This window comes from Onychostruthus taczanowskii, unplaced genomic scaffold, assembly GCF_017590055.1.
Source record: "Onychostruthus taczanowskii isolate IOZ18803 unplaced genomic scaffold, ASM1759005v1 scaffold54, whole genome shotgun sequence".
NCBI lineage: Eukaryota > Metazoa > Chordata > Aves > Passeriformes > Passeridae > Onychostruthus > Onychostruthus taczanowskii.
In genome coordinates, this window is record NW_024503013.1 from 1,462,695 (window position 1) to 1,475,738 (window position 13,044).

The 13,044-nt window shown below is 39.6% G+C and overlaps 1 protein-coding gene across 1 annotated transcript; it reads left to right on the forward strand.

Moving 5' to 3' along the window:
- Positions 1 to 204: 204 nt before the first annotated feature.
- Positions 205 to 12,701, forward strand: MED17 (mediator complex subunit 17). The gene is made up of 12 exons (XM_041417081.1): positions 205 to 531; positions 804 to 970; positions 1,375 to 1,594; positions 2,997 to 3,133; positions 3,231 to 3,315; positions 4,441 to 4,593; positions 5,365 to 5,495; positions 6,576 to 6,760; positions 7,275 to 7,412; positions 8,364 to 8,481; positions 9,654 to 9,813; positions 11,769 to 12,701. The coding sequence occupies exons 1-12, from the start codon at positions 300 to 302 to the stop codon at positions 11,972 to 11,974; spliced, it is 1,932 nt and encodes a 643-aa protein (XP_041273015.1). The 5' UTR covers positions 205 to 299; the 3' UTR covers positions 11,975 to 12,701.
- The last annotated feature ends 343 nt before the right edge of the window (positions 12,702 to 13,044 follow it).

The following is a 13,044-nucleotide window of genomic DNA, read 5'->3' on the forward strand; positions in this document are numbered from 1 at the left end:
ACAGCTGACCACGGGGAACTAGAGGTGAAGTTATGTTTAGAACGGGACATGAAACCAGCTTCTGGTGAAAAATAAGGCCTTACAAAAAATGGCAGCACCTCCGAGCTTCTGCGCTCGGCACCGTCCCCTCACTGCGCTCGCCCCGCCCCTCGCGAGTGCCGCCGGAGGCAGCCGAGCCCACTCGGCGCTGGCCCCGCCTCCTTCCGAGCTCTCTCCGGAAATAGCCGAGCCCGCCCGGCACTGGTCCCGCTCCTTTGCGGTCCCGCCCCCTGCCGCCTGCGGGCGGGGGTCGCTCCAAGATGGCGGGCGTGCCGGCCGTGCGCATCAGCATCGAGTCGGCGTGCGAGAAGCAGGTGCAGGAGGTGGGGCTGGATGGCAGCGAGACCTACCTCCAGCCTCTCTCCATGTCCCAGAACCTGGCGCGCCTGGCGCAGCGCATCGACTTCAGCCAGGGCTCCGGCTCCGAGGAGGACGAGCCGGGCTCTGCGGGCCGGCCCTGGGCCGAGCCGGGCGAGACGGAGGATGAGGAAGGTGAGAAGGGCCGCCGGCCCGAGCCCTCCGCCGGGGTGCAGCTGCTGGAGGCCCGCCGCGCTGTGCCTGCGGCTCCGCGGGTGGCTGGGCCTGGCCTGCCTTCCCCAGGGAGTGGTCGCAGTGTTCGTGACCCAGCCCCGGTAAATTGGAGAGGGAAAGGACAACAGCAGGTTGGATGTCGTGCTGTTATGATCTCTCTGTGGTTCAAAAATGAGCCTTACACCGTACCTTTGTAAAGCCCTTTGTTTTTCTTTCCTTTGTTTTCTCTTTAGGGTTGGTAAAGTTCCAGCCATCCCTCTGGCCTTGGGATTCAGTGAGGAACAACTTAAGAAGTGCCTTGACTGAGATGTGTGTGCTGTATGATGTCCTTAGCATTGTGAAGGATAAAAAGTTCATGACTCTAGATCCAGTCGGGCAGGATCCCCTTCCTCCAAAACAAGTATGTTGTACCTAGTTGAGGACTTTGTGTGTCTTGATGCTAATGATTTTATTCCAGTGGATTTTTTTTCACGTGTGATACGTACAAAATTTGTCAAAATGTTCCTTTTGATGTGCTAGTGCAGTGCATTGAGGGTCAGAGTGAGGCTGGAAATGGGAGTTGAGGCCAATTTCAGAAGCCTCTTTGCTGAAGCTCTAAGTCAAAATGCTGCTTCCAATCACATAATGGTGGTATGAAAGTAATTCTGAATAAATTACTGGTCATCCAGCAAAAGCAATGTATCAGTCACTGTCAGTTAGTTTCCACTAATAATAAATAAATATTAATTTAAATTATTCATAATAAATAATAGTAGTATTTTGTGAATTAAAGTGCAAGTGTCTTGTTGTTGTGTTTGGTACTAGAATCCTCAGTTTCTACAGCTGATTTCAAAAAAGAAGTCATTAGCTGGAGCAGCTCAGATCCTGTTGAAAGGTGCAGAAAGATTATCCAAATCAGTTGCTGAAAATCAGGAAAATAAGCGACAAAGAGACTTCAACTCTGAACTGCTAAGATTGAGACAACACTGGAAGCTGAGAAAAGTGGGAGATAAAATTCTTGGTGATCTGAGCTACAGAAGTGCAGGTAAACAGTAGGATCTTTTTCACAAGAAGGGATATTTTATGAAATTGTCTTTCTGTAACTGGAAAAAGAGATGGAATCTCTCTTAATTTCAATGTGAATTTATTTATGAGATAGGTTTATAAAGGGACAACTCTTGTTTTAGTATCAGGGAAAATACCTTGGCATCTTCAATCCAGAAAGTGATTTTGAAGGCCAATTGTAGTATTTTACGAAGAATTTGTTCACAAAAACAATACTGCATTTGAATGTAGTTGATCAGCTGACACACAGACTTTGTAAATCCTTGGCTTTTATCTACGTTTGGTGTGTAAAGCATTAAAAAAGGTGAAGAGTTGGTTACCTTTTTTTTTTAAATCAAAGATCAGAAAATCCTAGATTCTCTCAAGTTAGAAGGGACCCAAAAGGCTTATGATGTCTAACTCCCTGCTCCTCAGTATTTACACCAGGTGAAACTGAACCATGTGGCTAAAGAGTGATGTTGAAGGTAGATTATTGTACCTGTTATTCCTACAGCTGAGAAATGATGCTGAGAATATGCCTTAATTCATGGATTACATTTAAAGGGGGGTGAGCAGCCCAGGTTCTGGGGGCTGTTATGGGGTGACAAAGTGAATACAGAATCACACAGAACTGCGATGTAGGTACAAAGCAGGCATGAGGAACGGATGTGTTGGGTTCCTGTTGTCATTGGTGAGGGAGGGGAAGGACAAATTGAGACTTGTCCATGAAAAAGCTGCAGATGTACCCCAGGCTATGTATCATTTTTAGATGTTTTACCCTGGGCTAAGTGAATTGTGCCCCGAATGAAAAAGGTGCGCAGCTAGGACAGATGTAGGTGTCTGCTTTTATCAGTCCCTAAATGACTGGCTATAGAGTTACCTTTTACAGTCAGAACATGGTCATAGTTTTAAGATTTCTAGGCAGACATCATCAGAATTCCTTTAAATCAAGAAGGGTATCTTACTTTAACTAACTACCTGCTTGCAAAACTTCACACATTTACTTTTTGTGTTTTTTGGGTTTTTGGTTTTTTTTACCAAATATCTTTTTTTTTTTTCCTTCCTTGCACCTAATGACTCAATTTCAAAAAATTCTTGGCTTTCTCCCATAATTATTGAATACTCTGTGTTAACTTACTGTAAAATATTACATATTGCACAGTGGAGGATTGACATGCTGGTACAGTGGCATGAGCTTCCTAATTTACCTGGGTTTTTTTAAGAAGTCATTAGGAAATATGAGTCAAGTGCAGCTCTGAAGATTTGGAGACTGAGCATTACATATTCTTCCAAAACAGAAATATGAGCTTTTTTTATTTGCAGAGGTGCTTAATATTTATTGCTTAATAAAAAAAATATTTATTTATTTATTTATGTGTATGTATTTGTCCTTCTTTATTCAGGCTCCCTTTTTCTTCATCATGGCACATTTGAGGTAATAAAGAACACTGACATTGACCTGGATAAAAAGATACCTGAGGATTACTGTCCTTTGGATGTTCAAATTCCAAGTGATTTAGAGGGATCAGCATACATCAAGGTTTGTCAGAGAAACCTGAATAACTTAGTGACTTCTGTTTCAGATTTGTGTGCTTGCAACAGAGAACAAACATTAAATACTGTTCTCTCTTGCCTAGGTTTCTATTCAAAAACAAGCACCAGACATTGGTGACCTTGGGACAGTCAATCTCTTCAAAAGACCCTTGCCAAAATCAAAACCAGGTACAGCTTATATGTTGTTTTATGAATATGTTCTCAAGGGATGACTTTGGATATGAGGCTTGTTTTAAAATTTCAGCATATAGCTGGGAAGAAGAGTGAATAAGACTTCCCTTGTTTAAACTGAAATTTTCTGTTTGGGTGCTTCTTGGGCTTTGGAAATCATGCTTTTGAAGCATGCTCCTTCAGTTTTTCATATGTGTTTATTCAGTTCTGAAACAAAATTATTGTGGTTGTATTTTGTGTATTCTGGAGCTCCTTTTGTTAGACATTAAAAGTTTGAGCCCATAACTGAAATCAAGCCAAGGTGTTGTGTTTCAGTCAGTTACATCCCATTAATTCAGCTGAACTAGTGATTGTTCACTCTTAACTATGCCCAAAATACATCATTTGTGTCTGTTGCTGATATGTTTTATCTGGATCTGAAACTCTGCTGGTGGTCTGTGTGTTAATTACCAACAGCTCCCCTGGCAGATAGTATACTGATTCATTTAATATGTGCCAGTATGTGAAGTTGTAAACTTTTGGATAAAAAACCCATCCTTTACTCTGTAAAGTTAGAAATAAACTGGCAGGATTTTATGTTGCAGTTGTCTGATGTAGATGTTGGTGCTGTCCTGAAATAGACAGAGTGCTGTACTATGAGGTGTTTTATACGGTATTGGGGTACATTGTGCAGCTTGTGTGCTTACTCACTCTGGAATCTCCCAAGAATTTTGGGTCTATAAACCCTGTGAAACCACATACATGCACTGAACATTATCAGGTAGTTCATCATAGAGTGAATTTAATAAAGCCAGAAGTAGCATTGAAAGTAAACTGCAACTTAAGGAGCACAGGTTCATAAAGAGAGGCCTTCTCAAAAGGCCTGGGAGTGTAATACACTGCTCCATAAGGGTGTTGCACTTCACAATACACATATATGTAAAATTGAATCAAAATTAGTTTCAGTTTTACCTTAAAGTGCTTGCTTAACTGAGATAAAATTCTGATAATACTCAGTTTGGGTATAAGGCACTGACTGCTTTATCTTAGTGATCACACCTGGCTACTGCATAATATTTGGCATCTGAACAAAAAGGTGGCTTCTCTTCTTCCCTCCTGCAAACATTGATTTATACTTTTCAGGTTCAGCACACTGGCAGACAAAGTTGGAGACTGCACAGAACGTTCTTCTATGTAAAGAAATTTTTGCCCAGCTGTCACGAGAAGCTGTTCAAATTAAATCACAGATTCCTCACATTGTAGTGAAAAATCAGATAATCTCCCAGCCTTTCCCAGGTAGGATGCTTTTTAAGATGCTTAACCTACAATTATTTCCTTAAATACTGACTGATGTCACATTTTTAATGGTTGATCCTTACAAAAGGAAAAATAAACTCCTTGATTTTCAAAGGTTTTGAAAAACGTAATTTCAACTAATGCAGTAGTTTCTGATGTACTCTGTTTTCCTTTGTGGTTATGTTTTTTGTGAGCAGCACTTAAAACTGTCAGCTGTAATGCCATGTGCATGTGGCAGTTTGGAGCTGAGCATAAGTCATTGCTCCTGGATTGCATGTAAGAAGAAATTTAAGACTTGAGTTTATGGGTCCTCCAAAGAACAAAAGCAAATGCTCTTCAGTGAGGATAATTAAACAGCATAAAGGTAGCTCAGAGTCAGTGGTGAATCCTCTGTTCTTACAAGGGGTGCACAACTGATTGTGTCATCAAAGAATATGTTTCTGGATTGCTTAAAATGTGTGTGATGGTTAATCACTCCTTCTTTGAGAAAGGAATGGGGTCCTGGGGACTTCTTTTTGTGTGGGATTGAGTCATAGAAATTGACGTGAAATGCACCTGGTGAGTTTGTTTGTCAACACTTCAGTGAATATCAAGTTTTACTTGCCTTTGGTGCTGTGCTTTCCATCATTTTTTGATTTTTCTCTGATACAGTGAATACCTGTTGTTAAACTACTGAGTATAAAACATGAAGAAAAGCAGTTCTCAATAGCAGCCTTGAAAATTGTCAGTGCTCACTTTTTAAAACCTTTTTTTTTCCATCTGTTTGTACAGGTTTGCAGTTGTCTATTTCTCTGTGTCACTCCTCCAATGATAAAAAGTCACAAAAGGCTGCTTCTGAAAAACAGAATCCAGAGGATCATCTCTATGTTCTGGAACATAATTTACATCAACTTATCAGAGAGGTACTGCATCTATGGCTGAAGTACTGAAGAGTTTTTGGGCTTTTGTTCAGCCTTCTGCCCAGTGTGTGGCACTGGTGTGACAGCCGAGTGCCACTAGAGGCCAGTCCTTCTCCATCCATTTGTGGAAGGCAGCCTGCTGCTTGGATTTCCATGGGTGTGGGTGGTTTGGGAGTTCCAGTTAATGCTTTCGTGGCATGCTACTTCTTTACTTAACCTCAGACCTCGCTGCTCACTTCAGAAAAGCCATGCAAAGCTTTTCCAGTAGAGTTCATCAGTTCTTCCTTTTTTTGTTGTGTCTAATAGTGCTTACCAAGCACTGTCAGTGAGCATCTGGTCAGCCATACCCTCAAGAAGGAACAATCAATTGCCATAATAGCTTTGTTTATTGAATGTCCACTTCTCTGCTTCAGCATTTTAGATTCTTGAATAATCTAGCAGAACCTGGGGAATGAGGTTGAGGTTGTGTCTCTTCAGGCAAGAAGCTCAGTTTTGTATCTCTAAGTAAAATTGAAACCATGTTCCAGAGAGTGTTCACCTCCTTAGAGCATGGCTCTGCAAGTCATGCAGTCATGTGGAGCAGTCCAGTATTTTAAACACTGATTTAGGATTCATGAAGCTTTGGCTCAGTGCCCACCTTTCCTGTGGATTTTTTTTACTTTAGACATACTGCTAAAACTTTTTGTACTTCAATTTTTTTTGTCTGAAATACGTTGTTTATTTTTAAGCGACTGTTCCAGTGACCATTCTTTCTCTCTCCATAGATATATATAAAGAAGACTTATTAGTTGGAACTACTGCCATGGTACCAAATTTTTGTTAGCTAGCCCTTTTTTTTTTAATTAACTTTTTTTTTTTAATTTAACTTTCTATAATGTTTGAAAGACACATAAATGGAGGAAGCAAACTACAAAGAACTGTCTTTAAAGTGCAGTCAGGTTGATAAAGTTAAAAAGTTGCACTTTTTGAAAGTATGTACCCTCAAAAAACCTGATGTGAAGCAACTTATTGTTGGATACATATTATTTCTTGTAGATACATTATTTGGTCCCTTCCTTTTGTAACATCTGTTGGTTGTTGCAGTGTCACAAGCAAACCCTGAGCTCGACAGTGATGCCACATCCTGCTAGTGCACCTTTTGGCCATAAGAGAATGAGACTTGCAGGGCCCCAAGCTTTTGATAAAAACGAAATCAGTTCTTTACAGTCGAATGAAGGACTTCTGGAGAAGATCATAAAACAGGCAAAGCACATATTTTTGAGACGAAGGTGGGTCACAAGATACTCTTGTTACAGTAACGTGTACCATTAGGTAGAATACAATTGATCTATTTTAGGTGTTCTTAAAACTAGCTGCTGTTTCCTTCATGGTTAATACAGTCTTTTTTTGTAAGTAGTAAGAAGCAAAAATTATGAAAAAACATGAGAAAATAACATTCAGCTAGTAAAAAGAAAAAATACTAGATTTCTTTGACATCTCTGTGACAGTTGCAACATAAGCTGCTGATAATTGTCCCTACTTATCTCAAAGTGCATAAAACCTTCTTAGTATTCTTAGCAGTGCAGTAGCTGATACTGAGTAATACCGGTTCAATACTGCTGCAGAATGTATGAGAAATGTACAGAATAAACAAGTGTACTTCATTAGCACCAAAACAGTGCTGAAATGGAATTTTGCTCCACATGTTTCCATTAAATCTAATAACCTCCTTGCTTCCTGTAAGCAAGATTACAGCACAAACTGCCTGGATTATTGTGTGTGGAATATGGCTTTATCTTCTAGAACTGCTCGAACCATTGACAGTCTGGCGAGTCGTATTGAGGATCCTCAGATTCAGGCTCACTGGTCCAATATCAATGATGTTTATGAATCCAGTGTTAAAGTTCTAATAACTTCTCAAGGATATGAGCAGATATGCAAGTAAGTATGAGAATGCATGTCCTTTTAGTTGTAGAAGCATGAAGCAAAGGCAGCATGTATTCACATTTTGCTTTAAAGGTTTAGATTCTCTTCAGACAGACAAGTAGGAGTCCCTTATTTTGTGTGTTTTTCTGAGTTGACCGTGGGGTGAACAGTCACCTTAAGAAAACTTCACCCACTTTGCCCTTTAATGAAGATATTTAGTACATCTTTAATTCGTACAGTTTCCTTTCAAAGAAGAAATTTGGGAGTGGAAACTTGGGGGAGATTTATTTTGGTTAGAGATGACTGAATACAAAGTATCACTTGATGGTGCTGGATTCTAAACTTCCAGTCTGGTCATGGAAAGCTAATCAATGCTCAGTCCTAGCTTGGTTGCATAGGTACTGAAATGTGGAACTCATGTAGTTCATGCAATAATTATGCATGTTGTTACTGAAATACAAGATGTGATGTTCCAGAAGGAAACCCTGCAGACTGACCAGCAGTGAATTCATTAATGCATCAACAGTGTTTTTTTAGAGCAGTGATCTCTGGCTGTGACCATAGTGTGGGGCAACCTGCAGTCATTGGTGCTTTTCCAGTCTTGGTTCCAGAGTACATAAGCTGGCCAAGTTTTGTCTGTAGCATAGAACACACCATTTTCCCCTGCACAATTGGAGGTAAACTTGGGCACAGGGCAGGCAGGGAGCTGCAAGGCTTTCCTGAACTGAACAAATGGTAGGCCAGGTCTGGGAGACTGCCACAGAATATGTCAACTGCCATACAGAGGCAGCTGTTGTGGTGATAGATGGAACTGGAATGTTTGGAATTGCTGTCCCATTCTGTAGGCTTTGCTCCGTCTGTCTTAGGAATTCTTGTCAATGATTGGGTGGGATTCTGTATTCTTAGTTTCCTGTTTTCTTAAGTGTTTTAATGCTTTTTGAATAAATATGGATCTTGTCTTTAAAGATCCATTCAACTACAGCTGAACATTGGAGTTGAACAAATCAGAGTTGTGCACAGAGATGGAAGAGTTATTACATTGTCCCATCAAGAGCAAGAACTGCAGGATTTCCTTTTATCTCAGGTAGACTCACGTATGTTATTCTTCCCTTTCTCGTGGGAAACAGAAGAAGTTAAAATCTCACTTTCATCTATGTAGAAAATATTAAAAAAGTTCAAATTAAGGTAGTGAAGAAGGGAAGCTGGATGACTGAATTTTCACTATGTTTGTATAGAGTCTTTAGCAGCTGTTACTAAAATATAATGCCATTTTTTACTAGGGTCAGTAGCCATAATAATTTTTCCCTCCAATTTAAAATGCATTTCTTTATACTGCTCATTATGGGAGAAACAAGTCAGTGGTAATCATAGCAGACAATAAAGTATTCTATATATGAAACTTACTGTAGCTAAGTTCTTAATGAACCCACAATTACTGTCATTTCAATGTTGTCTGTTAATGCTCACTTTGCATCTGTTGTTACTAAATCAGCTGATACTTGAATGAACTCTGTTTTCTTAATTGCTTAGAACAACCTGCTGATTTTATTCAGAAGTAACAATCTCCCCACTATGCATTATAAATAGTCAAATTACAGGTCTTTAATAACAGTGGTTGGCCTGTTGCAGTTTTATATAACTCCATGACACAGAAAACAAGTTGAAACAGATTCTGCTGAGGTCATGTCTTTTTACTCAAGTGTTGTCAGACTTGTTCACAGAGAACTGCTGAATGGTGCTGGATACTTCCTTGTTACAAGGGTTAAGTCATGATACAGGAAAACATTAGCATTTAAACTCCTAAACTGTTTGAGCTCAGTGCTTAGACTTGAGCATTACTGGAGATAATCATGCATGTGAGAACCTCAACTTTTTTCTGAATTTTCTCTGCTAATATTTTCTCTGCTAATATTTTCTCATATTTTATATATTTTACAGCAGAAGTCTTTGTTTCTATTGAAAGGATTGTTTACAAACTAATTTTTTGAGACATAAATAGAGATTTTTGTAAATTGATAGCAGCATTTAAATAAAATGGCTAAGTGCATACTGATGAAAAAATCATTTAACTGCATAATAGAATGATCCTCTCTTCTGTGGAGGAGCTAGTCTAAATTCAAATAACACAAAGCCCTACCATCATATAAAAAAATTTCCTCTGAAAGTAGAGAACTTAGTCGCTTCTATAAGTAACTACATCAGCAATTCTTTCTATGGTCTGCAAATGCAGAAAACAAACCTCTTGTTATGTTTCAGATGTCACAGCACCAAGTGCATGCAGTCCAGCAGCTTGCAAAGGTTATGGGATGGCATGTGCTGAGTTTCAGTAATCACGTTGGTCTGGGGCCGGTGGAGAGCATTGGCAATGCTTCAGCAATAACTGTAGCATCACCAAATGGAGACTATGCCATTTCAGGTAGTGTTCCCTCTTGCAAACAGAAGTCAAATCTTTCTGAGAGTGTTTGTAGAATATTTTGCTATAAATTGATACCATACTTTAAAAGTCTACAGACTATCTCTTTTGTGTATGGAATTGACATCTAAATAGGATCAACACCTTGCCCAGGAAGCCACTTAATATAAACCTGATTATATCTACACAGACTTGAAAATATTTCTTACATTTACCATGGAAAATTATATGTATTCTATCATATGTATTATATTAATATATTATTTTAAAATATTGTTTTGATAAATATTATATATTTGTTTGTATAATATGTAAATACATATAATTAATGTATTATTATTAGCATAAAAAAAGATATTACAGAAACCGTCAGGATCCTGAGAGTAGGCAACAAGGTAAACAACAGGATCACAACTCCAAACTCAGGGAGAACAGTTTTGGTCTCTTTAAGGATCTTTTTGAAAGAATCCTATGGGATATGATCCCATGGGATGGAAAGAGGAGGAGTCCAGGAGTGCTGTTTGATTACTGTCTTCAAGGGTCACCTCTTTCAATGGTCAAGCTCAAGAATGGTCATTCTTAATGTTCAGGAAGTTGTACAAAAGTGACAGAAGACCTGTATGTATGAACAGGGAGCCTGTGGCTGAGCTCATGACATAGGAAGGAAGCTCCAAGAGATTATAAGTAGTTGTCCTGGGAGAGATATAGAGATCCAAGCATGCATTGGTAAGGATAGGAAAGCTAAGGACAGGATAGCAATCTGGTGAGGGATGTACAGGGCAGCAAGAAGAGCTTCAAAAGGTATGTCAGCAGCCAAGGAAAGATTAGGGAAAATGTGGGACTGCTATTAAAGAGAGAGAGTACCTGGTGGCACAGGACACAGAGGAGGCCAAGGTACTCAAGTACCTTCTTTACTTTGGTCTTAAGACTGGCCCTTCAGAAATGGATCTGTGAGACCCATGGGAAATTTTGGAGCAAAGATTCATCCTCAGTAGTGGAAGATCAGGTTAGAGAACATTTGAACAGACTTAGACATATGCAAGTTCATGGGACCAGGTGGGATATATATCCATGACTGCTGAAGGTGTTGATTGATGCCACTGCAAGGCCACTCTTGATGCTAAAAGGCCAGGCTTGGGAAGGTCTCCTGAGGACTGGAAGAAGGCAGATGTTGCATCCTGTATTTAAGAAGGAAAACATGGGGAACTACAGTCTGATCAGCCTCATTGCAATTACTGGGAAGATGAGTTGGAAAAAAGTAGTCTCAGAAGAATTCTCCAAACATACTACAGAGAATGTGGTGATGAGGAGTAGTTGGCATCAATTTATGAAAAAGAAATTCTGTTCCATCAGCCTGATAGTCATCTCTTTGTAGAAGGTTAGCTTGGCAGATGGGGGAAAAGCTAGGTGGTACCTCTCTGTTTATTTAAAAAGCCAACACACACCACTCCCCAACATGAAAACACAGAAACCCATCCAAGCCAACAAAGCACCAGCACCCCTCCACTAATCTCACAGAATTTTGTGATTAAAAGTAACTGCCTAATGACTTAGATCTTGTCTATTTGAGATAAATCCACTAGAAACAATGCATTTTTCAACAGAATAGTGGGGAATACATCCAAAGAAAGAATGAGCAATGAAGCCTTTGCCCTTCCTGGCATCATCAAGGAAAAAGAAATGAATTTGTAAGGTGTGCATTTGGGGGTTTATTAAATGTTTCTCTGTCTTGATCTAACCAAGAGCCTGCAGTGCAAAAGCAACAAAATCATAGAGAAGTGGGAGATGAGAGAGAAAATCCAGAGAAAAAGCTTTTAAAAAGAAAGGAAGAGAATTTCCCTGGTTTGCTTTCAGCATGTTTGGAATTGAGTAGAAGTATAGAATACACAAGGAAGAATATTTAGTATGAGGAGTGCCTACAGTGTAAAAATGCTCATTGAAATCTCCTTTCCCCACAGTCCGTAATGGTCCGGAAAGCGGCAGCAAAGTCATGGTTCAGTTTCCACGGAGCCAGTGCAAGGATCTCCCCAAGGGCGATGTCCTGCAGGACAGCAAGTGGAATCATCTCCGGGGGCCGTTCAAGGAAGTGCAGTGGAATAAAATGGAAGGGCGTAACTTTGTGTATAAAATGGAACTCCTCATGGCTGCCCTAACTCCTTGCTAGTGAAGCATCAGTCTCTCTCTGAGTGCTTTGAAGTGTCTCTGTGCAGTGGTAACTGCCAGTGCAGCAAAGGGAGAGGGGAGCTATGGGCCAATACAAGAAAGCAAAATCAAATTTATTTCCTGTACAGAAATAACCATTTTGATATTTGTAAAAAAACCTTCTTCAGTGGCATATAAAATACATACAATTTTTTGTAAAAGTTCCTTTCATCTATATCTTTGAAATTTGCTCTGTCCAGCGTGACATAGATAAGTAATTAATGTATTTTTTGTTTATAAAATTAAATTTGGTAGTCCTCAAGTTGAAGCATTCTTGAGTTGGAATTTTTGTACATTGATGGGGATTCTGGGCGACCCCTTTATTTTTGAGAAATATGTTTCCTTGGCAGTTTAACTTGAGAGAGTTACAAAGTCACTGCCTGTGGCAAAAGTCTTTCCTCTCTGATGGCCTGTGTCATGTCAGCTGCTTTGCTTGTTTTTTGACCTTGTTTTTTGCAAGTATGTAGAGGAGACGGTCTTACTTGGCTGGCAAGTTCTGACAGTTTGAGTTTGTGGGTGACTTGTGTCTTAGTGACTGGATAGAAGGAGGTAACTCATGCAGTAGACCTCCACACTTGAGCATCTGCGTCTTTTTCCTGCATTCTCCATGATTATCATCCAGGGAAATAATATCTTCCCAAATATCAGCTCTCTTGAGTTCTTTCAAAATAAAAGTCATGTTTTTTATAGTTTTGGTTGTAATTGTAGTCTTCTTGAAACTTACAGTATGGTGTTCAACAAAGCTTTCATTTTGTTTGGTACTTAAGTGCTAAGGGTCTTTTTGCAACTTGTCTGTGTAAACTGGTTCATATTCATGTCCATGTTGTCTTATGAGGTGTCTGTATTTATGTATATACATGAACTTCTTGCACATAAACATGATCAAATTGAGCATCACACTTCCATGGTGACAGTTGTTATTTTGTTGTATTGTCAAGTATAAAGAATAATTGTTTGAAAATAAGCAGCAAGCTGCTGCTCAGCAGGTATCCAAAGCAGTTCTTGTACTTACATTGGTGTTGGCCAGCACGC